Here is a 22,350-nt window from a genome sequence, read left to right on the forward strand (position 1 = left end):
GCATGATTGACAAGAACCAGACCTGGAAGCTAGTTGCAAGACCAGCCAACAGGAAGGTCATAGGAGTGAAGTAGGTGTTTTAAGCCAAGCATAATGTTAATGGAACTTTGAACAAGCTAAAAGCAATGCTGGTAGTGAAGGGATTCAGTCAGAAGTATGGCATTGACTACTTTGAAACATTTGCACCAGTGGTCAGGCTTGATACAATTAGGTTGTTGGTTGCTTTGGTTGCACAGAAGCAATGGAAGATACATCAACTCGATGTAAAGTCAGCCTTCTTCAATGATTTTCTTGATAAGGAAATATATGTTGAACAGCCTGAAGGTTTTAAAGTAGCAGGCAAGGAAGATAGTGTCTACAAGCTGAAGAAAGCCTTGTATGGCTTAAAACAAGCACTAGGAGCCTAGTATGACAGAATAGATAGCTACCTAGCTAGCTTGGGGTTTGAGAGAAGCATCAGTGAGCCAACCTTGCATGTGAAGAAGAAATGTAATGAAACACAACTCATAGTGTCCCTGTATGTTGATAACCTATTGGTGACAAGAGAAAATTATGCAATGCTCGCTGATTTCAAAGGCAAAATGGAGAAAATGTTTGAGATGTTTGATTTGGGAAAAATGTCTTACTTCCTTGGCATGGAAGTGTCTCAAACTCAGCAAGGGATCTTCCTAAGTCAGAAAGAACTTGCCTTGAAGATTCTGAACAAATTCTCCATGTTGAACTGCAAGGCAACAAGCACACCAGTTGCTGTTGGAGAGAAGTTGTCGAGCCAAGGTGATTTCGAGAAGGTTTGTGAATCAACCTATAGGAGTTTGATTGGATGTCTGCTTTATTTGACTGCCTCTAGACTAAACATTATGTTTGCTATAAGTCTGCTATCTAGATTCATGCATTGCTACAATATGAAGCATTTACAAGCTGTCAAAAAAGTTCTAAGATATATCAAAGGTACACTGAGCTTTGGAACGATGTTTACCAAGGTTGATAGGATGAAATTACTTGGTTATGCTGATAGTGATTGGGCTGGATCAGTAGATGATATGAAGAGCACCTCAGGGTATCTGTTTACTCTTAGTTCAGCCAGTTTTTGTTGGAGTTTAAAGAAAAAAAGTGTTGTTGCTCAATCAACTGCTGAAGCTGAGTATGTAGCGGCTGCTAGTGCTGTTAACCAAGCCATTTGGTTAAGAAATATCATGAAAGACTTGAATCTTCACCAAAAGGAAGCAACAGAGATTAAATGTGACAACCAATCTGCTGTTGCAATTACAAAGAATCCAATGTTCCATGAGAGAACAAAGCACTTCAATATTAAGTTTCATTTTGTTAGGGAAATGGAACAAACTCAAAAGGTGAAACTGATTCATTGCAGTTCATCGAGCCTTCAAGCTCAACTAAATTAAGTCTGCTCAAAGTTCTCAACTAAATTTGTTTGCTCATTAAGCCATCGAGCCTTCAAGCTCAAGCTTCTGTCATTTTTAATTCATCTTTGTTCTTAGTTCCAACACAATCACTGGATTTTCAAAGCAAATAAATAAATAAACCCACCTCCATACCCAATTCCGCAAGCTTTCCATTTGCTATTGTCAATGGTATAAGATTACCACCTACAGACCCTCCAATGGCAGCTAAAACTGTCGCCCATCCAGTACGGGCGTAACAACGGTAAACATCACGTTATATATTGATGATGAAATGGGAAATTGCTAGTAGATCAAATATTCAACAACACAAAATTATCCCTTCTTTTATCCCATGAGCATAAGAGATACAACATGAGAGAGTCGATAAAAGTTGGGACCAGATGTTTGATCTCAGCTCATTACTAAATAAGCCTCAGCCAGTGGGTTAATCTAAATAAAACTACATGCTACTTAAACAACAACAATATACTTCCCAAATTTAGTTTATTAAGAACCATAGTCCATGGAAAAAAGGCCTGTGTATGTCACTAATCATACTCCTTTGCATGCATCTCACAGACATCTTTAGTGTCCGGAGTTATCAATCATCATTTCATCAGATACGGGCTGTTGGACTGGTGAGGTCTGCAAGTTGTTTGAACCTGCCATTTTTTGAGAGCTAAAGTCATGGTTTTCAGCTATCAAATTCTCTGCTTTCTGCAAGTTGTTTGGATCAATACTTTGTAGTGAAGTGGGGTTGATGTTATTGTTTTCAGCTACAATGGTATTGGATTTCAGGCTATCTGCTTTCATAATAACTGCTACTGGGGGTGGTGAAGTACACTTCTCATGGTCTTCTGCCATTGCAGAAACTTGATTAATGGGAGCATTCACCATTTCTGAACTGGCAAAAATTTTGGCTGATGCTGAAGTTCCTCCACAATACTTCCTTCGGATTTCCCGACCAATGTTTTGCTTGAAACTGGCAACAATTAGCTGATAACACAAAGAGAACACCAAATGAGTACAATCAGAAGATCGATATAGTGCTGCAATCACCATTTTTAAGCTAAACCAACAAACTCAACCTACAAGTAAACTTAATGAAGTAAATCTAATTAAGTGATAATTCATGATCAAGTGAATGAAGAACAGTGCTGTCACGAATATCTATATCTATATATCCGTAAGACTCGGGTAAACATTGAGGTTAAGAGAACTAAAGGGTCATACTTGGATAGGTCCAGGGCCAGCTGCAATCAGTGGACCTTCAACACTTCCACCAAAAACTCGTCCATGAGGATTAGCCAATGAAACACTCAAAAGACCGGTTCTCCGACGAGTCCCCGGTTCACCGGACACAACAGAAGAACCACTGAGAGTAAGAATTTCAAAGCGTCCCTGCATTAATAAGTAAAATTTAGTGTTCTATTCAGCCCTTCTTGTTGAATGCCGGTTCAGAAACAGCAAATTCTTGCTTTGGATTATGTATAAATATATGTATGAATGCATATAGCATGAAATGTAATAAAATATGTGAAAGATCAAATCGACTACACCTCATATGTCAGAGTACCAACAGAAGAACCAGGCGCACATAGGGTGACACTGGAGACAGCACCACTAGCAGTAAGAACACAAACTGAACGAGAAGCCCTTCCACAAAATGATACTATCGTATTAGCAAGATCCTGCTTCAGCAACAGAGAATTTAGAACAACTTCTTGAAGGGCATATTAACTGAAAACTCAGAAACTAAGTTCCTTTTTTTATATAACAATTACCTCTCCTTCGTACACTGGCAGTACATGAGGTGTAAAGCTTCCTCCAGCAGTGTCCATATATTCACCTTAATGAAACAAGTTCAAGTATCCATAAAAAAAATACAGCAATATTGTAAATCATAAGCTTTTATAACATGCCAAACATGAATCTAACGTTACAAAAACAAAAAGCTATAAAAGCAAAATAATGATAAAAAGATACGTAATTACAAAGTCTAGCATTAACTAAGCCTTAACTATATCATTCTTATACCAACAACAACTCACCAAAAGAAGCCAAACCCTGAAACTTGCCAGTACCCTTAGGCCGTCCCCGAGGTCTTTTTGTCGAACAATAGGACGCCGTTGGTAGTGGGAAAGCTTCCAATGAGCCATTAATGATTGGAATACCATGCTCGTACTTCCTTGGCCTCCCCCTTCCTCTCTTGTTAACGATTTCTTTACTGGTTGCAGTCCAACCTGACCCTTCCCCGGGCCCTAAAGCATTCGCTTGAACTTCCGGTGGATCCATTGATGACTTGTTTTGGGTTTGGTGATTAGCATTAGCAGCAGAGTCGGGAGAGAGAGCCACTGTTTTCTCTTCCATGAACTGTTTTCAATGCAAAAGCTGGAGAAAAGAAAAAAAAAACAAAAAAAAAATTAAAGCACAAAAAGAAAGAAGAGAACATTGAAAAGAACGTAAAGATATGAAAATTTAAAAAGGGTTTTACTGAAAAAAGGAACTTACAAAAGATGACGGAGGAGAGATTTTTGTGCAGTGTTTGCAGTATTTTTATATCATCAAAAAGAACAAGGGAGAAAAGATGGGGAGAATGTAATAAGTTTATACATATTTATATTTGGTAGGTTTTATTATTTATTAGATTTTTTAAGAGTGAGTAAGAAATAAAATTGTTATAATATAATTAATTTTATTTACTAATTAATGGAAGGTTATCTTTTTATTTATGAATAAATTTAAAAACATCTTAATTTCTATGATTTTACTAGATTTTTTTTGTAATTTTGTGATATCATTTCCAAATATATTAATTGAATATTGGAAATTTATTTAATAATAGTCGGTGTTAGTTGTTTTAGAATTTTTATTTTAAATTTGTTTCTTCCCAAGATTTAAAAAGTAATTTGTTACATTTATGGTAATTACAAAATTTAAGATTTGGATTTATTTCGTAAGATACACGACAATCCATTTATTGTTTGCAAATGGATAATTCCAATTTGTTAAAACTATTCATATTATGTTTTTAAAATATAAATTATTTAAAATATCTGTTAAGACTTAATTGAAATAATAGTTTAGACGCTCAGCTATTACTTAAATAACATGAATTCTATTATCATCATTTCTCTTTTCTAACATCATAGGATCAAATGGTGGGTGTGTTTGAATTAGGAAAGAAACGTAGCGTAACCATGAATATTATCGATTTCTTGAAATGAAATAGAGTTGTAGTCGAGAATTCAATTGTTTGGTTAAATAAAATAAAATAGAATTGTAATAATATTTTTATATTTGGTTGAATGAAATAAAAGTTATAATGGCATATGAAAAAGTTGAAATGACCATAGCACTTTTAGCGAAAGAATTTTAAGTAGATGATTATTGTTATTTTTATTAAATTTTAATAGGATTATTATTAAATATAATTTAATAACATTCTTAATATAATTATTATTCAAATATAAATTAATAATAAATAATATTAGAAAATTAATATATAGTCTACTTTATTATTTTTAAACCGCAATGCATATTTAATGTGTTAGAATATCATTAGCTAAACAAATAATTTAATTATCTTTTAAACTAAAAAAACAAAATATTAGAAGTAATAAATAGCTTGAGAATTATATTTTACATCCAAACATAATGTTCATACATCAATTTAATTAAAGCTATAATTCAACATTTCCAGTACAATACATAAAGACGATACAAACAACACCAAGGTTTCATAAACTAGATACATGAAATAACATAAACAAATTAGTCTTCTATGTTTTAATAAACCTAACTAATTTCTAGATGCTTGTCATTCATAGAACATTTGATTAGCTACTTTCATCCTCCAAGTAGCCCATGCATCCGATGGATGAATATTTACGATATTCGGTTCATCGTCCTCTATCACATTACTAGGTAATCATGTTCCCAACTCCGTTTCAATAGGATCAAGACTCATATAGGTTCGAATAAAATTATGGAGCAAACGACATGTAATAATGATTTTATTGTGCACCCTCACAGGATAAAATGATGGACTCTTAAGTATTCCCCATCTAAATTTTAAAAACCCAAAGCATCTTTCAATAGCATTGCACACTGAAGCATGTTTCATATTGAAAAATTCTTTTGGAGTACTTGGTTGGTGACCCTAACACCATTCATTTAAATAATATCTTTGTCCCCTAAAAGGAGTAAGAAAGCTCTCACAATTTGTGTAACCAGCATCAACTAGATAATAACAGCCTATAAAAAACTATTTATCTTCAATAACTTCCCCCAAAGAAATATGATCTTAAAAATTAATTCAAATTCCTCCAATTATGCATTTTACCATGAGGAACTTTTAGTTCATGTCTCCTACTAATGGCATCTCGAAGAACTCATCCATCAGCAACGAAATCTTCCCAACCAGGAAGAACATAAACAAATTGCACATCAGGTGTACAAAACCCAACATATTTGTTACTATGTCACATTTTTGCATTTGATACCTAGGTTTATCAACTTTTGGAACCCTAATCTTGATGTGAGTTCCATCCAAGGCACCTAAGTAATTTTACAAAAATAGTTCAAAAATATTGGGTTAGGATACTATATTTAAATCATAATCAAGTGAATTATGTATAAGTTATATTTGAAACCCACTCTAATACCTTGAACCATTTCCACCTTGGATCTGTAGAATTAGCTGTAATTGGCTTTGCCTTTTTAAATAACACATCTTGTAAGTGTATGACAACATTTAAAACATTGTGAAATGATCTACTAACTGTTTCCACGAACCTATTAAAGTGATGTTTGATAACTTGGTTTTTAAGGTGATGAGAAATGTTATGCAAGAACATTGCCACTTGCTCATCAACAAGCATGTTCTTTGACGACTTCAATCCTCCTAAAGTTTGTAACATCTCACATAGTTTTAAAAAAGTAACTCTATTCATCCTAACTTGTTCAATACAAGTCTTGTCACTAGCGAGTACAAGTTTTTTCACATAATCTCGTTGTGCATAAAAATATAAAATATATGATCTAATCATTAGTTTATTAGTATGTAGGCTAGAGACGCCACCCAACATAACTAAGAACCAACTCGCAACTGTAAACATCTGCAACCATACTGTCAATGCAAGACCAATTCCTTTTCGCCTTTCACTTTGTACTATTAAAGGCAAATGAGCCATTACTGCAAGATATTAAAGTGTTACATATATTCAAATCATAGTATAAATTAATCCCAAAACAGAATGTGATGCATAAATTTAAACCATAAATACATAAAACTTACAATATGATGTTCATGGAAACAAGATATACTAACTATGACCCGGCTATTTAGTAGTGCACAAAATTCAAGCTTATGTTCTTAATTGAATTATTGCTATAAAAGCAAAATATACCCATAAGAGAAGAAATAAAGATACCATTATTTTCAATAAAGAATCAGTATAAACCTTGCAGAGTAGCTAGGACAATATCGCAGGCAATTATTAAGGTATATCTTAGGCATCCAAGTTAAAGTTATGAGTGTCACCACCAGAACAATATAGATCCTATAGAAATTACATCAATATACATTTACATCAATATACAAACTACAACAAAAACAAAAACAAATATGGAAACAAGTGCACCAATGCAGTAACTTTGAAATCATATTTTTCACCTTCCAAATGAGCCTTTAAGGTGTGAATTTCATGGAAAAGTTCTACAATAGAATATAAAAAAATAGCAAAAGGTAGAGAATTCAATCAACTAAAGCAAGGTAGTCTAAGATTCAAACAAAAAATATGAAATACAAAGAAAATCAAGAGCAAATTACTCGATAATGGTGATAGATTTTGTCTCCAACTTTATTACTCACCGTAACATGAGCATCCAAAGAAAATGAAAAAGGCAAATGAAAGGAGATTTTTACCTTCAAAAGTAGAAGACTATTACGGACGACAAAGAATAGCCAATTCAGAGCCCTATCTATTGAATGGGTATTCAATGCTCACCCGTAATAGAGGCCCGCGTGAAATGAGATTCGACAATAAAAATTGAACCAAATAAAGCAAATATTGCTTAAATTTGAATAAGCCCTGAACCAAATCCCTATTCCCCCAATCAAACGTGGTTTAAATATATCACCGCTTTTGTTCCACCATTCACTTTGCTCCACTGTGGATGTTTAATTTTGAAAATCATTACCACTTTCATGGATGTTAGATGCATCCATCCTGGCCTTACCCCACCTTAGTTCGCTCCAATTTAATTTTTGTTACTTATCTTTAATATATTCAATATTTTTAAAGTTAAGTAAATATTTAAATATAAATCTTAGAAAATATTTAAACGTAAAATTGATGAATTTTTTCTATAATACATTATTACATTTTTATCCTTTAATAGTTATATATATAAGGACAAAATGATAGTTTTATATAGTGAGGTAAGCAAATAATATAATTGCTCCACACCCACTATCCAAAAGAACAAATCCACCCGTCCAATCCCACATCCACTTTTCAAAAAAAAAATTTATTCTATTTGAAGCAGATCAATTCGAAATCATTGAGTGATTCAAATTTTGCCATCCATAGTTTAGACACCAAAGAATAAACGAATAAAATTATACTTATTAGGGTAATAATTACACACTCTTGTCATTACAAAGCCTAAAATCAAAACATCGTATACAATACGATAGTCTCAAAATTGTATTTGATAATACATTTACTAATAAAATTAACAAGAAAGATAAACATCATAAGCAATTTTATCTAATTACTCTAGCATTCCATATTGTTAAGTTATTCTCTCTAATATTAAACATTTACCCATTGTTATCATCGATTGATCATTAATCAAGTAAAAATAATTAATAGTAAATACTACCTAATTTAGTTAAATTTAGCAATAATATATAATAAATACTATGTAATGTAGTTAATTATTTAATAGGTCAAAACATATAAGAATTTATCTATCATCAATAAAAGTTTTAAATTATTTAAAATTTGGAAAATAACATATAATTATAATTTTTAAATATATTTAAAAATAAAATACTATTATTATTGTATAAAAACAACATTTTAAACTCAAATAATGTACAAACATGTTTGGAAAGACATATGGTAATTGGATTTGAGTGTAGTTATTAGCAATTATTTGTGTAACTACTCTAATTCTCACCCTTCCCCTAAGAATTGAAATGCGTAATTGGATGCTCCAATTACACCTAATTCAATATGACCCACTAATAACAATGGTTACTCAAACATGTTGCAAGTGTGTAATTACAAACAATTACGCTCAAATCCAATCGCTAAGTTGTTTCTCAAACGTGCCTTTAAATATTTTTAAATATTGGACAATTGGGATAGATGAACAATCTAACTTGTAAACATTTAGGATTTCAACTTTTGGTGGCTGCACATTATTCCTGGGACCATAAAAAGTCACTGAGCAATCAAATGTTAAAGGATAAGAGAAATGAGTTAAGGCTTTTCGTGCACCTACACTCTAGAGTTTTGTCACTGTGGTGGTATGGATGACCCTTGACATCAATGGTTGTATGTATATTAGTCGCCTGAATCAATCGATGGGTAGATAATTTCTGTTTAATAAGGGAATGGATTGTTTTAATTTTTTTCATTGCATAATGTTATGTTTACTAACTAATTAGATTTGTTGACATGCAATGTGATGTAAAATTTTAAATAAATTTTCTCCAATTGGATATTTTATGTACATACGATATTAAATCCACTTTGTGACTCATTATTTCTCCAATGTTTTAGCAACATAAACACAAACTGAAATCAAATGAATGAAAATGAATTGTACAAATTAAATTAAATTGGACTTGTAATATATAATGGTAAAATGAATCAAAATAATTTAATAGAATTGTACCAAAAAAGGATGAATTTGAATCAAACCAATTGGTGCATCTCTCTTCAAATGTTTATATTTATCTAATTAAAATATAAAAATTAATATTCATTGCATTCACCGTAATTATTGCATCCTAAACCTTAATATCTATACATGTGATAATTATTTACTTGAAGTATAAAAAATAAAAAAAATCATTGCTGGTCTAGTTGGTGGATCAGATTTTCATCCATGATTTAGGCAAATCCAAGATCAACCTCAAATATGCAAAGTTAATACCTTCCTTAGGTTCAACAAGTATAAGATCTATGGCGTCTTCAATAGGAATGACTCTACCTTGACCTCCACCTTTGGCTTAACCACCACACCTTCCTTGACCTTGGCCTTATTGCTCAAATTCAACATATTTGACTACACCTCAACCTCTACCATGAGGTCGTAGATTTCTCCCTCCTTTGAGTTCTACGGTTGCGATGTTGGGACCACTTTTAAATATACAATATTAATATTGATATCAAACATTTATAATGCAATGCATTTATAAGATATACCACCAATTTTACCTTCTAACAAGAGGGTATGATCTTGAAAAGGTAAATGTGCTATCCATGGAAGTTGATATCACCCCCCACAATTGCAAAATAATAAGGTAGCCATTTATTTTGATTTCCACTATTCTACATGCCTTACATGATGCCCGATATAGGCATGCTAAAATTGCAAACCCCTAATTGTATGTTCCATCAATTTCAAACTTATTTAACAATGGGAGATACATTGTATGAACTAAGTTGCTGGACCTTTTTGGCATCAGGACACCTCCTATCAACTAAAGTATATAAACTCTAACATTATGTTGAATATCTTCAAGTGTGTCATTTTGTAAGAGACGCTTGAATTGTTAGTTTAACTAGTCGAACATAGTTGGTACTTGTTTCAAATGATGCAACAATAATATGTGCTAGATTAAACTTAGAATTTACCGGTACTAGATGCCCATCCATTAAAAGGCCTGTTAGTAATGCTATATCTTCTAGCGTTATTTATCCCTTTGTTGAATGGAAGATGAAAATTATGGATCTCTAATCTCCATCATTTAACTAGAGAAAAGATGAAGGATGAAACAAAAGTAAATTTCCTAATTAGCTAGCATGATAGAAACTAGCGTATCTTAAGTGAGGAGTGATTATGTTGTTAAGCGGATTAATTTCCATATTACTTTCAATTAGTGCTACTAGAGAACACTCCATTGTTGTTGCATTATGACCCAAGCGTCCTTCTTCGGATCTCAATAAAGGGATAGCCATAATGGAGAAAAATTGAGAAGTAGAATTAAAAAACACTTATATGTAGGATGGTATTGTAACACCCCTTACCCTATCCAATTGCCGAACCCAAGCTACGGAATGTTACCACCGATTACTTGAACGATTAAATTTGCAATCAACCAAATATCATTCCTCAGCTTAGTATGCATATGAGTCAATTCAATTCAGTCACTCACAATTCCTTTAAACCTCACACATTATATAGTCGAGCCCTATTATAGCAACGTTTATAGAAATCTCAAACTGGTTTCAAAATGTTTACACTTAAGTCTTGATATTCAAAAACTAACAAATTTTCATTTTACAAAGTGGTCCTTTTTTATAACCTTTCCTCTAGCCTAATCATTTAACACCATAATTTCATGCATTCAACAATGGCAATCTCATGATTCCTTAACAGTTTTAGAAACAGACACAACTGTTAGCTAGATTGAAGTACAACGATCCCAAAAACAAAAAATCCATATAAAACAAGCTCAAATTAGCTCACCATGCAATAGCACAAACTTAGCTGAATTTCCCTATCTCAACAAGAAAGAAAGATGGTGATGAAGAAGATGAAAGAAAATGAGTTTTTCCCTACTCCATCCACTATGCCCCAGTATATATATATAATCCAATTATTATATAAAATTAAAAAGATTCTAAATAATGCACCACTACCTATAAAGGAAATGGCTAAATTATCATTCTAGGCCCTAATCGATAATTTATTATAATTAGTAAATAGAAATCCATAAGAATCAACTTTTACTACCTTTACAATGTAATCCTTATACTAAATCAATTATCCAGTCAATTAAATTACCTAACCAGGATTTCATAAAACTCAACACTCACTCCATTTAAATAACCCTCTCAATCTTCAAATATACAGTTACATAGGTATTTTTAATTTTAAAACTAAACTCTACATTCATAGATATCAAATTTCATTTAAATATTATCCAAACCTTTATAAAATTAAATTTTATTGTTACAGTTCAAATTTTAAGTAATTTATTGGAAAATCATCACTCATAGGTATCGAAATACTTTTAATATTTCAATAATCATTCCCTTAATTCCATTAGGCGCAAAAAAAACTTAGATTGCAAAATTTAACACTAATTAACACTCATAAGTGTCCAGATAGCCTTTAAAAACTTTTTTTTTGCAAAATACATTTTATAAAAAGATAATTTAATAAATAATAAAATTACAATTTTTATGTAAAAACTAAAAAATATCTCTAAATTAGTACATTCATTTCAAATAAACCTTATATTTCTTTTTTAATTAATAAGATATTTTATTCACAAAATTAAATATACTCGATATATATCTTTAAAAAAATAAATTTATCTTAATTTATATGGAGTGATAGTTAAATTTCTTATTAAATAGCATAAGTTTGGGATTCCTATCTTCAACTCAATATTGTATATAAAATAATGTTTTGCACTTGTTTTTCAATCTCAATGTATTTTACAATTGTTTCATTATATGTTTTACTTTTTGGGCCGTAATCAGAAATTGAGATCCCATAATGGTAGTTTCATTTTTATTCTACTTCAAAATTTTGGAGTCGTAAAGTGAAATAAAAATAGGATAGATTTTAATATGAAAATATCTTAAAATAATCTAATAATACATATATAAATAAATAGACAAATATTATTAGTTTAATATTTCAAAATGTTGGGAATTTGAATATTTAAAAGTATTTTTATTGGTAGTTAAAATTAATACTTTCAAGGATGAAAATAAAAGAGTAGATGCTTATTTAAGTTTCTTTTTTTTTTTAAATAAAGAATAGAAAATTTTAAAGTATCATTCATTAGGCAGCTAATCAAACACTCAACAATGTTAAAGTATTGTCCTTGTGGCTGGGTTTTATCCCTTGTATCCTGTCGAGAGTTAAAGTTTCTTAAGAGGTTGCATGAAGATGTAACTCGAGTGGTACTATAATTTCAAGTATATTGCTTATATGCCTTAGGTTTGGTAGTTTTAGTCTCCCTGCACACAAGTGACTTCCATAATTGTTGTTACGCACTATATTGACACATTTCTCTTGAGCCTTACAAGTCGTATCTCCGCCGATTAAGGTGCTTCCGGTTTATGAACTAGGCCTAGGGGTGTTCAAGCGGTCGGTTCGGTAAATAACCGAACTGAACTAGCATTAACCAAATTAACCAAATTGTATAATCCATTAACCGTTAACCGAGCTGAAATATTTCGGTTAACTGAATTAACCAAAATTCATATGTTTTTGTCTTTTGGTTAAAACAAGTATAAAACATATCAAAAAAACACATTGAAATTAACCGAAATATATGTTTTTATCTTGAAAGTTAATAGAATTAATCGAAATTTTATGTCTTGAAACACTACATAAGTCTTGAAATTAACACATAATTAACACATAATATTAATGATTTAAGTCAATTAATTACCCGATTTCGAACGTAATTAACCGATAACCGAAATTCCAATAAACCATTAACCAACCTCTGACCGAACTAAGTTTTACCACCAATCGATTAACTAAATTAGATCGGTTTGGTTGGTTAATTCGGTTTTAATTGAAGTTTGAACACCCCGAACTAGGCCTCTTCAAGCAACATTGTAAACCCCCACTGAGGGACCATACTTGCAAGTATATGTGTTATATTGACATGTTTCATTTGAGCCTTATAAGTCATATCTCCACCAATTGAGGTGTTCTCGGCTTTGTAAATCAAGCCTCTTTAGGCAACCTCTTCAGGCATGTTGACCCTTGACAAAGTATGAGGGCAAAACCCCTATTGAGAGATATACCTTAACATTGTTGGGACTCAATCGACTACCCGACAGATGATATTTTGAAAACTTTTCTCGAAAAAATTAATCCCTCAACAAACATATTAATTTTTTAATATTTTAATTTATTCAACAATATATATTTCCTTTTGTTGAAATGAAGAGATGGGATATTGGCATTAATTAAGTTGAATTCAACCAATTGATTCAAATGGATGGAAGAAAATGTGCAACTTTGTGCTTCCATTTCAACCCATTTTGTAATGCTTGCCTAAAAATAACCTTTTCCTTTTTTATCTTTTGGGTTTACTTTTAAAAGATATTTTTTTTAAAAAAAGTTGGTAAGACCTAGCATTAATGAAGGAAGAAAACAACCCTCAACATGAACAACAAAGCTGACACAATCAATTGGAAGCATGTTTTGATATATGGAATCAAAAAGAAATTAAAATTTTCAAAGGAAGATAAGTTAACTCCATTATTAGTAAATATACACTTTCGTCATTTAATTATAAATATTATGATTTAAACATTTAATTATTTAAAGTTGATTATTTAAGGCACTTCTCCATTAACTTGTTAATACACCTCAACATGGGGGCTAAGTAATTATTCCTCAATACCAACTATGAGAATTTAAAAATGATCACTATTGTTATAGACTTGTAATGTTTTGGTCACTCGTTTATTAATTTATTAATGAACTGATGACGTGGCATATTAATTTTAAACTTAACAGCTAAATTGATTTTTGAACTATAAGTAAAATTACTATGACAGTCCTTGTACTATATCCATGATTGCATTTTGATTTTTCTACTAAAAATAGATCAATTGGAGTTGCACGTTAAATAGAAGAGTAAAATAGTTCATCCATTAAAATTATGCCGTTAAATACTTATTTTATCATTTTTATATATGGCATAATAACAAATTTAGCCTCAATTTTTACACATTTTTCAATTTAGTCTCTACTCTTTTATTTGAAGTAAATGGGCCCTCAACCTTTCATTGTTGACATGACATTTTTTTCTTAATACATAAATTTGGTAACTAAGCTTTTTTTATCTAATTTGGTACATGATTTAACATTTTTTTTCTAATTTGGTATCTATTTTTTTACCTAATTTGGCACCTAAACTTGTCAAATTTTATTCAAATTACTCGAAACACAATATTGACAGTGTTAGTTTTTTTATGAGGGGACAAAAATAACTAATGTAAGACCGACATATGATAGGTAACATGGAATTCAATGGCAAAATGATTAGATTCATTTGGAGCTTTCTTTGTTTCACTAAATAATATGATCGAATTTTACATTTAATTGGGATTGAGATTACTTTCATTGTTAATGGTAGGAACGGTTCAAGAAGGAACACATACTTAAAGTATGGCTTGGCGTCACAAAGCTCTTAATTTTACAAAAATATCATCAGTATTAGAGAAAATTTGTGTTAAAAAATTATGATTTGAGCTATGCTTAGCGAATAGATATTGAAGAAGAAAATAAGAGTTCTAAAGCCTTAAATAAAAGAAATTTATTATGCTAAATTAAAAATTAAATCAAATCAAATTAGACAAAAAGAAATTGAACATTTAAAATACAAAAAATAATGTCATATATTACACGTCGATCATATATTGATTATTTTATTACCTCATAAAAACAACATTATTAGTATTTGAATAATTTATATAAGATTTGATGAGTATAGGTACCACATTAGACAAAAAAAGTGTAAGTATCAAATTAAAAATAATCAAATTTATATACTAAATTAAATAAAAATTTAAATATTAAATTAAGGAAAAGAATTAAATTCATATATCAAATATTATATTAGCTAATCGTAAATGTTACGTTTTATCTTCATTTAATTCTTGCAATATGATCATGATTTCCTTTTGCCTTTATCTTGAAGTGGATAAATTTCATTTGAAAATTCCTTTAAAAATGAGAGAGAGAGAGAGAGAGATTTTTAAGTTGATTAAGATCTCGAATATTGATGCGACTGGATGCGCCTATTGGATTTGGATTTTTCTGCAGGGAAACACTCTTTCATCTTGTTTGTAGGTTAATATTCGATTGAGTCGAGTCTGGTCGAATTGAGTTAAAAAATTTTGAGTTAGTTGAGTTGATGAATCTTATTTTAGCAATTGAACTCAATTTGAATTTTTTTCGAATCGAATCAAATCGAGTCAAAAAATTTCAAGTGAAGTCGAGTTAATGAATCCTATTATTTATACTCAATGTTGCATTTAATGGACCGATTTTTTAACTACTAGACGAAGTACAAGATTATTTGGCTACATAAACAATATAATGATTTTGCTTTTTAACTTAATGGGTAAACATTATCAAAATGACATAATTTTGCCTTTTAACTTAATGATTTTAACTTTTAACTTTTAAAAAAGTAAACATTTATCAAAACAGCGTAGTTTTGCCTTTTTTTATTCGGATTTTCGGATAACTCGAATTATGTAATTCAGATTTGAGTTAAACTGAAAAACTTAATTTTTTTATTCAAGTTGATCCGAATAACTTGATTAACTCAAATAACTCAAACTATTTAATTTAAAATTTAAATTTTTTATCGAGTATTTTCCGAATCCAATCGGATTTTGCTCACCCCTAGTGCCAAGATCGCAAAAGGTAAGAAAATGGAATGATAAAACCAACATTGGGGGTGCCAACTTGTCATGTATTTAAAAAATAAATTGCATTAGTGATTATCTAATTATTATTATATTTTTTATCAGTCAATTATGAAAATTTATAAAATGGTCTTTCAATTATTCAATTTTTTCATTTCTGGTCACCTAGTTATTTGAATTTTTCTTTTTTTGGTCACCAGCCATGAAATTACTAACAGAAAGATAACTTGACAGCTTTCAAAATTGATATAATAGCAACTGTAACCCTCAACATTTATATATTGTATCAATTTAGTCTTGATTCAAAAAAAATTAACCCTCAACATTTACACATTGTGCAATTTGGTCATTTTTTGCAATTTTACTTTTATTTGTGACATTGAGGGTTGATTTTAAAAGAATGAGAAAAGATGACAAATATTATCTTGAGTGTTTTCATTTTTGGTATATTTTCGATCAAACTTAGTTTATAGATTTGTTTCTTTTAGCTTTCTAGGTCAAAGGGTCATAAAAAAGCAAAGTTGAAAAAAAAAGACCAAATTGTACAATGTGTAAATGTTGAGGGTTAATTTTTTTTAGAATCAAGACTAAACTAACACAATGTATAAATGTTAAGGGTTATTATGTCAATTTTAAAAGCTACCACGTCATCTTTCCATCACTTATGACCCAAAAAAAAAAGAAAAAATTGAAAAGTTAGGTGATTGTTTGTAACTTTTCATAGTTGGATGACCAAAAAAGAAACTTACCAAGAGTTGGGTGACTACATGAGTAGTTTACCCTTAATAAATATAATTTTTCTTGTATTATTGTTTCAACTTTTGTAATTTTTTTATTTTTATTTTATTTTTAGGTTTTATTTTAAATTTTGAATACTCTTTTTTTTCAAAATTTTTGAAATTATAATTTTGAAACTTTGAAATTTCAAAAATTTTAAATTATTTATTGACTTGGCATATAAAATAAAATAATGTCACATCAACAGTAAAAGGTTGAGGATCAATTTATTCCAAATAAAAGAATATAAGCTAATTTGAATAAATGTGTAAATATCGAGGGTTAAATTTATTATTATGCTTTATATAAAACTCTAAAATAAGCATTTAGCAACACATATTTAACAGATAAACTATTTTGCACATTCATCCAACGTGTAGAGACTAGTGTCACAGGCCAAGGTGCAAAGCTCGTGACCATTGCACAAAATGCGTCCCATGGGGGTCTATCGATTAAATGAGGATCATTTGACCCACAAGAGTTGGCCCGATTTGAAGAACAAGTGACGAAGCCTATCTACTTGGAGCCTTCGTAGCCTAGTGAGACAAACATGGGAAATTAGGCTACCTTGGTAAATAGGGAGACTAATATTAGAAAATAGAGGAGAATAAAATCTGATAAGATTAGATTAGATTTGATTGTGTAAATCTTGTAAATCCCTTAATTGTAGGGATAGGCTTCATCTCGTCTGTCGATGTAAATTTAGCTAGACCGTTGGATTTAGGAAAGCACAACTATAAATAGAGAGCCTCCCCATCGGTTGTAAATCATCCATTATATCCTAAATTTTTAGAGTACTAGAATTCTTTGAGAGCACTTACTCAAACACCTCTCGTGCATTACTTTTTTGTGGCTATTTTGTTCTTTTGAGCAATCTTTTGACTCGAGTTGTTTCCGTTATATAAATTGGTGACTTGGAGGAAATCTGCGAAAATCCTTATTTTGTGGGAGTTAGGCTAACTTAGGCATATTTGAGTCGAAGAAATCGCCTAAGGCTACATGGATAGCGAGACTAAAGTTCTAGCCTTGTAATAGTTGGGATCAGGGCTAAGGTTGTGAAGGCACTGTTCAAAATGTCGAAAGAAGTTGTTGATTAGAATGAAGCAATAGAGACCTGTGAGAAGCAAAAAAAAAAGTAAGTTGTTCGAGGGATATGTTGTCAACTTTAGAAGGACGAGTGGTCAATCTCGATGAGTTTATAGGGGACATGAGGGAGACATTCGAGTTTGTCAAAGGACGCACAGGTGAGTTTGACTCAATGGAGGAGCAGCTCAAAGATTTTGTGTTGGAGTCCATTGGTTCCAATGTGGAAAAGATGAAAAGGGTGCCCAATTCCATTACCGATTAAGCTGATGAGAAGAGATGATGCTCTTGAGGCTATGGTGTCAAACTTTAAAGAGGAGATCGCGAAGCTTAAGAGGGAGCTTATGATTTGTAAGGATGCTTTGAGTAATGGGATGTTAGCTTCGAAGCAAAAGCAATAGCAATGGATGTTCCTAAACCAAAGAAGTTTAAGGTTGCAGGTCCGTAAGGGAAGTGGACAACTTCTTGTGGGAGATCGAGGATGATGTTATTAAGGTAAACACTACTTCAATTTATTTTACTAATGTTACTCTCTTGTGGTGGCGTCCTAGGTCCATGGATGAGAAGCGTGGTGGGAACACGATTGAGACTTAGGAGAAGTTCCAAATAAAGTTGAAGAAACAGTTTTACCCACAGTATGCAAAGAAGGAGGCTCAGGCCAAGTTGCATCGTCTTACTCAACAAGACACTGTTCAGGAGTATGTTCGGACGTTCAGTAAGCTGATGCTTCAAATCTCTAACTTGAGTGAGAAAGAACCATTCTATTGGTTCGGAGATGGGTTGAAGTCGTGGGCAAAACATTAGTTGCATCGGCAAGGTATCACCAAGCTTACTGTAGCCATGGCTGAGATAGAATCCTTTATAGAGCTTGGTCCGAGGAAAGATAAGTTCGAGTCTTCCAAACCCAATGGGAAGGGCAATGGTAAGGGAGACCATAAGAAAGATAAAGAGGGGTATAACGACGATAATAGTGTCAATGGGAAAGTACAAAATGGGAAGCGAAGACCCAACAACCGAAAGACAAGGAGAACAAGATAAAATGCTTCCTTTGTCGATGACCACATATGGTGTAGAATTTTCTAAAGAAATTAGTGTTTTCGGTTATTAGAAGGGATGATGAACTGAAAGAAGCGCCCATGAAGCTTAGTTCGATTGCAAGTAGATTAGAAGCCAAGAGGGCTAATGAGAGCGATAAGAAGCCAGTGAAGTGCTTCTTGTGTTATGGGCCACATAAGTTGCGGGACTATCCAGAACGATCCAAGCAATCCGCAATCAGTGAGGGAAAGAAAGCGAAGCTCGATGAGAAGAAAGCATTAAAGCTTAATTCAATGGTACTCGTGCCTGCAAAAGGAGTAATAAGTAGGTAGGGTTGATGTTTGTGGACATCAACATTGCAAGCTAGAAGAGGAGTCCTCTTATTGATACGAGAGCATCAGACTTATTTATGTAAAAAAAAAAAGCTACTAGCAAACTTGGTCTCTTAATTAGGAAATCAAATAAGAAGATCAAGACGATAAATTCTAAATAGGCCCCAACTGTGGGAGTAGCTCAAGGAGTGGAGCTACAAATCGATGAATGGAAGGGCAAGGAAGATTTTAAGGTAATCCAGTTAGATGATTACGATTTTGTGTTTGGCTTAAACTTCATTGACAGGTTTAAGGCGGTTCTTTTTCTTTTTTCCGATTGCATTCATATCATTGATGGTCCGTTGTCACAAATTGTTATACTAGTGAATTGAGATATGAAGGTTAGGACCAAGGTGTTGTCGGTAATCCAGCTACTCGAGGATGTTTCGTATGAGAAGAATATTGACTCGGTAGATCGAATTGCTAAGGAAGTACCTGTGGAAATGCTAGTAAGGCATGAAATCGATATGAAGCCTACTGAGCTATCATTGGAGCTACCACCTAGGAGAAATGTGGGTTGTGCATCAAACATTGAGGGTAAAATGGTAATACAAACTGGACAGTTGAGACGAGTAAATGCTGCGAGTAAGGTACATTTTGAACACTTTGATAGTGTTTTGCATTCTGACTTGTTGGCTTGGAGAGAACATAGGGACCCTTTCAGAGTTCTGAAGCGGGGAAGTGGAGAGGTGTACAGACCGGAGTTGTTGGGAAAAATCAAGGTTAACATAATGTTCAATGTGGGCATACGAAAATCCAGTTGTGTGGATCAAGTGGATCTTGATCAAGGCAAGTCACAATATGGGCATGTGAGAATGGCGACTTCTTGCAAACGAGATGTACGGACGAGTGAAAATATTTGAGTTAAGAGGCGACAGAAGTCGAGGTGAATGTTCCAAGGGGCAAGACTACTTGATAGTGAGACTAGTCGGGAAAGAGTTAAGGCGACGAGAAAGTTCCAAGACGAATTAAATCAGTGTCATTCCGAAGGCACAACGAGGGCATTGCGAGAATGAGCGGGGGAGAATGTCACAGGCCAAGGTGCAAAGCTTGTGACGATTACACAAAATGCATACCATGGGGTTTATTGATTAGATGGGGATTACTTAACCCACGAGAGCTGGCCCGATTCAAAGAACAAGTGAAGAAGCCTATCTACTTGAAGCCTTGGTGGCCCAGTAAGACAAATATGGGAAATTAGGCTACCTTAATAAATAGGGGAACTAATCTTAGAAGATTGAGGAAAATAAAAATCTAATAAGATTTTATTTAATTTGATTGTGTAAATCTTATAAATCCCTTAATTGTAGGGATAGGTTTCATCTCGTTCATCGATGTAAACTTAGCTAGACTATTGGATTCAGGGGAGCTCAACTATAAATAGAGAGCCTCCCTCTCAGTTCTAAATCATCCATTGTATCTTGAATTCTTAAAGTAATAGAATTCTTTGAGAGCATTTACTTAAAAACCTCTCGTGCATTGTTTTTCTATGGCTATTCTATTCTTTTAAGCAATCTTTTGACTTGAGTTGTTTTCACGATATAGATTGATGCCTTGGAGGAATTCTACGAGAACCCTCATTTTGGGGGAGTTAGGCTGACTTAGGCTTATTTGAGTCGAAGGAATCGCCTAAGGCCACACGGATTGTGAGACTAAAATTCTAGCCCTGTAATAGTAAGATTAGATCTAATTTGATTGTGTAAATCTTGTAAATCTCTTAATTGTAGGGATAGGCTTCATCTCATCCGTCGATGTAAATTTAGCTAAAACATTGGATTTGAGGGAGCTCAACTAGAAATAGAAAGCCTCCTCTTTAGTTGTAAATCACCTATTGTATCTTGAATTCCTTGAGTAATATTATTCTTTGAGAGCATTTACTCAAACACCTCTCGTGCATTATTTTTCTATGGCTATTGTTCTTTTGCGCATTCTTTTGGCTTGAGTTGCTTCTGCTATATAAATTAGTGCTTCAGAGGAATTCTGCGAGAATCCTTACCTTGTGGGAGCTAGGCTGACTTAGGCATATTTGAGTCAAAGAAACTACCTAAGACTGCATGGATTGTGAGACTGAAAGTCTAGTCCCGTCACACTAGTTAGTTGAATTTTCAATAAAAAGACTAAAATACAATCCAATGCATATTATAAGGACTACTATGACACTTTTACCTAACCTATAACTAAAATAATAATTTGATACAATTAATTTTCTTAATTGAAAATCCAAAACAAATCCCAAAAAAATCTAAAAAAAATTAACAACTCTTTAAAATTACTTAAATTTTCAACAAAATATATAATAATAATAACTTGTCAACAGCTTATAGTTTCCACAATTACCCTATATAAGAATTATTTCCCTTGATGGGTTTTGCATTTTATTTCTTTGATAATTGAGGATAGGAGTTGGGGAGGTAAGGATAGAACCCAAATTTTCATGTTATAATATAAATATTTTTGTCAGATTGTTAGCGATGTGCTTTAGCAAAAACTCATATTTGATACTTTACGATAAATGAATCATATGAAATCACTTAATTAAGAAACAAACACGAGTTTTTAAAAATGATTATCGATAAATAAATATCAGCAAAATATGTTTTTGTTTTTGTTGTTTTCATTTTCCCTCCTTTCTCTTAATACTTGTGAAGAATACAAGCGCGTTTGAGTCAATTATCCAAAAAGTTTCTTTGGCATGATTTGTGCCTTCCTCCTTCAATGGCATTCTTCCAAACATTCTTAACATGATAGTAATAATAACACGATGGAAAACTACAAAGAGGCCTTATTATGTTCACCATCTTTAACTTGCTTTCGAAATGAGCACCCTCAACAAAAAAGATAGCAAAAAGAAAGAACCTAGATTTGCTTTGTTTGTCGTCTAGTGAAGCAAAGGAAAAGTTACAGTCGAACAATGGAATTTTAGGTTTTCTTTTCTTTCTTTTTTTTTTTTAGAACTTTTTAGAATTTTATGAATTTTTTTCTTAATTATAATTTTAAAGATTCTTTTTCATAATTTTA

The 22,350-nt window shown here is 32.1% G+C and overlaps 1 protein-coding gene across 1 annotated transcript; it reads right to left on the minus strand.

Annotated features, from left to right (window-relative positions):
- Positions 1-1,688: 1,688 nt before the first annotated feature.
- Positions 1,689-3,770, minus strand: LOC105792375 (AT-hook motif nuclear-localized protein 7). The gene is made up of 5 exons (XM_052633928.1): positions 3,452-3,770; positions 3,185-3,249; positions 2,960-3,091; positions 2,634-2,801; positions 1,689-2,396 (listed from the first exon to the last, which is right to left on the minus strand). Exons 1-5 carry the CDS (start codon positions 3,768-3,770, stop codon positions 1,986-1,988), a joined length of 1,095 nt encoding a protein of 364 aa, XP_052489888.1. The 3' UTR covers positions 1,689-1,985.
- Between the last annotated feature and the right edge of the window lie 18,580 nt (positions 3,771-22,350).

The sequence above is a fragment of the Gossypium raimondii genome, chromosome 7, assembly GCF_025698545.1.
Source record: "Gossypium raimondii isolate GPD5lz chromosome 7, ASM2569854v1, whole genome shotgun sequence".
NCBI classification, from domain to species: domain Eukaryota; kingdom Viridiplantae; phylum Streptophyta; class Magnoliopsida; order Malvales; family Malvaceae; genus Gossypium; species Gossypium raimondii.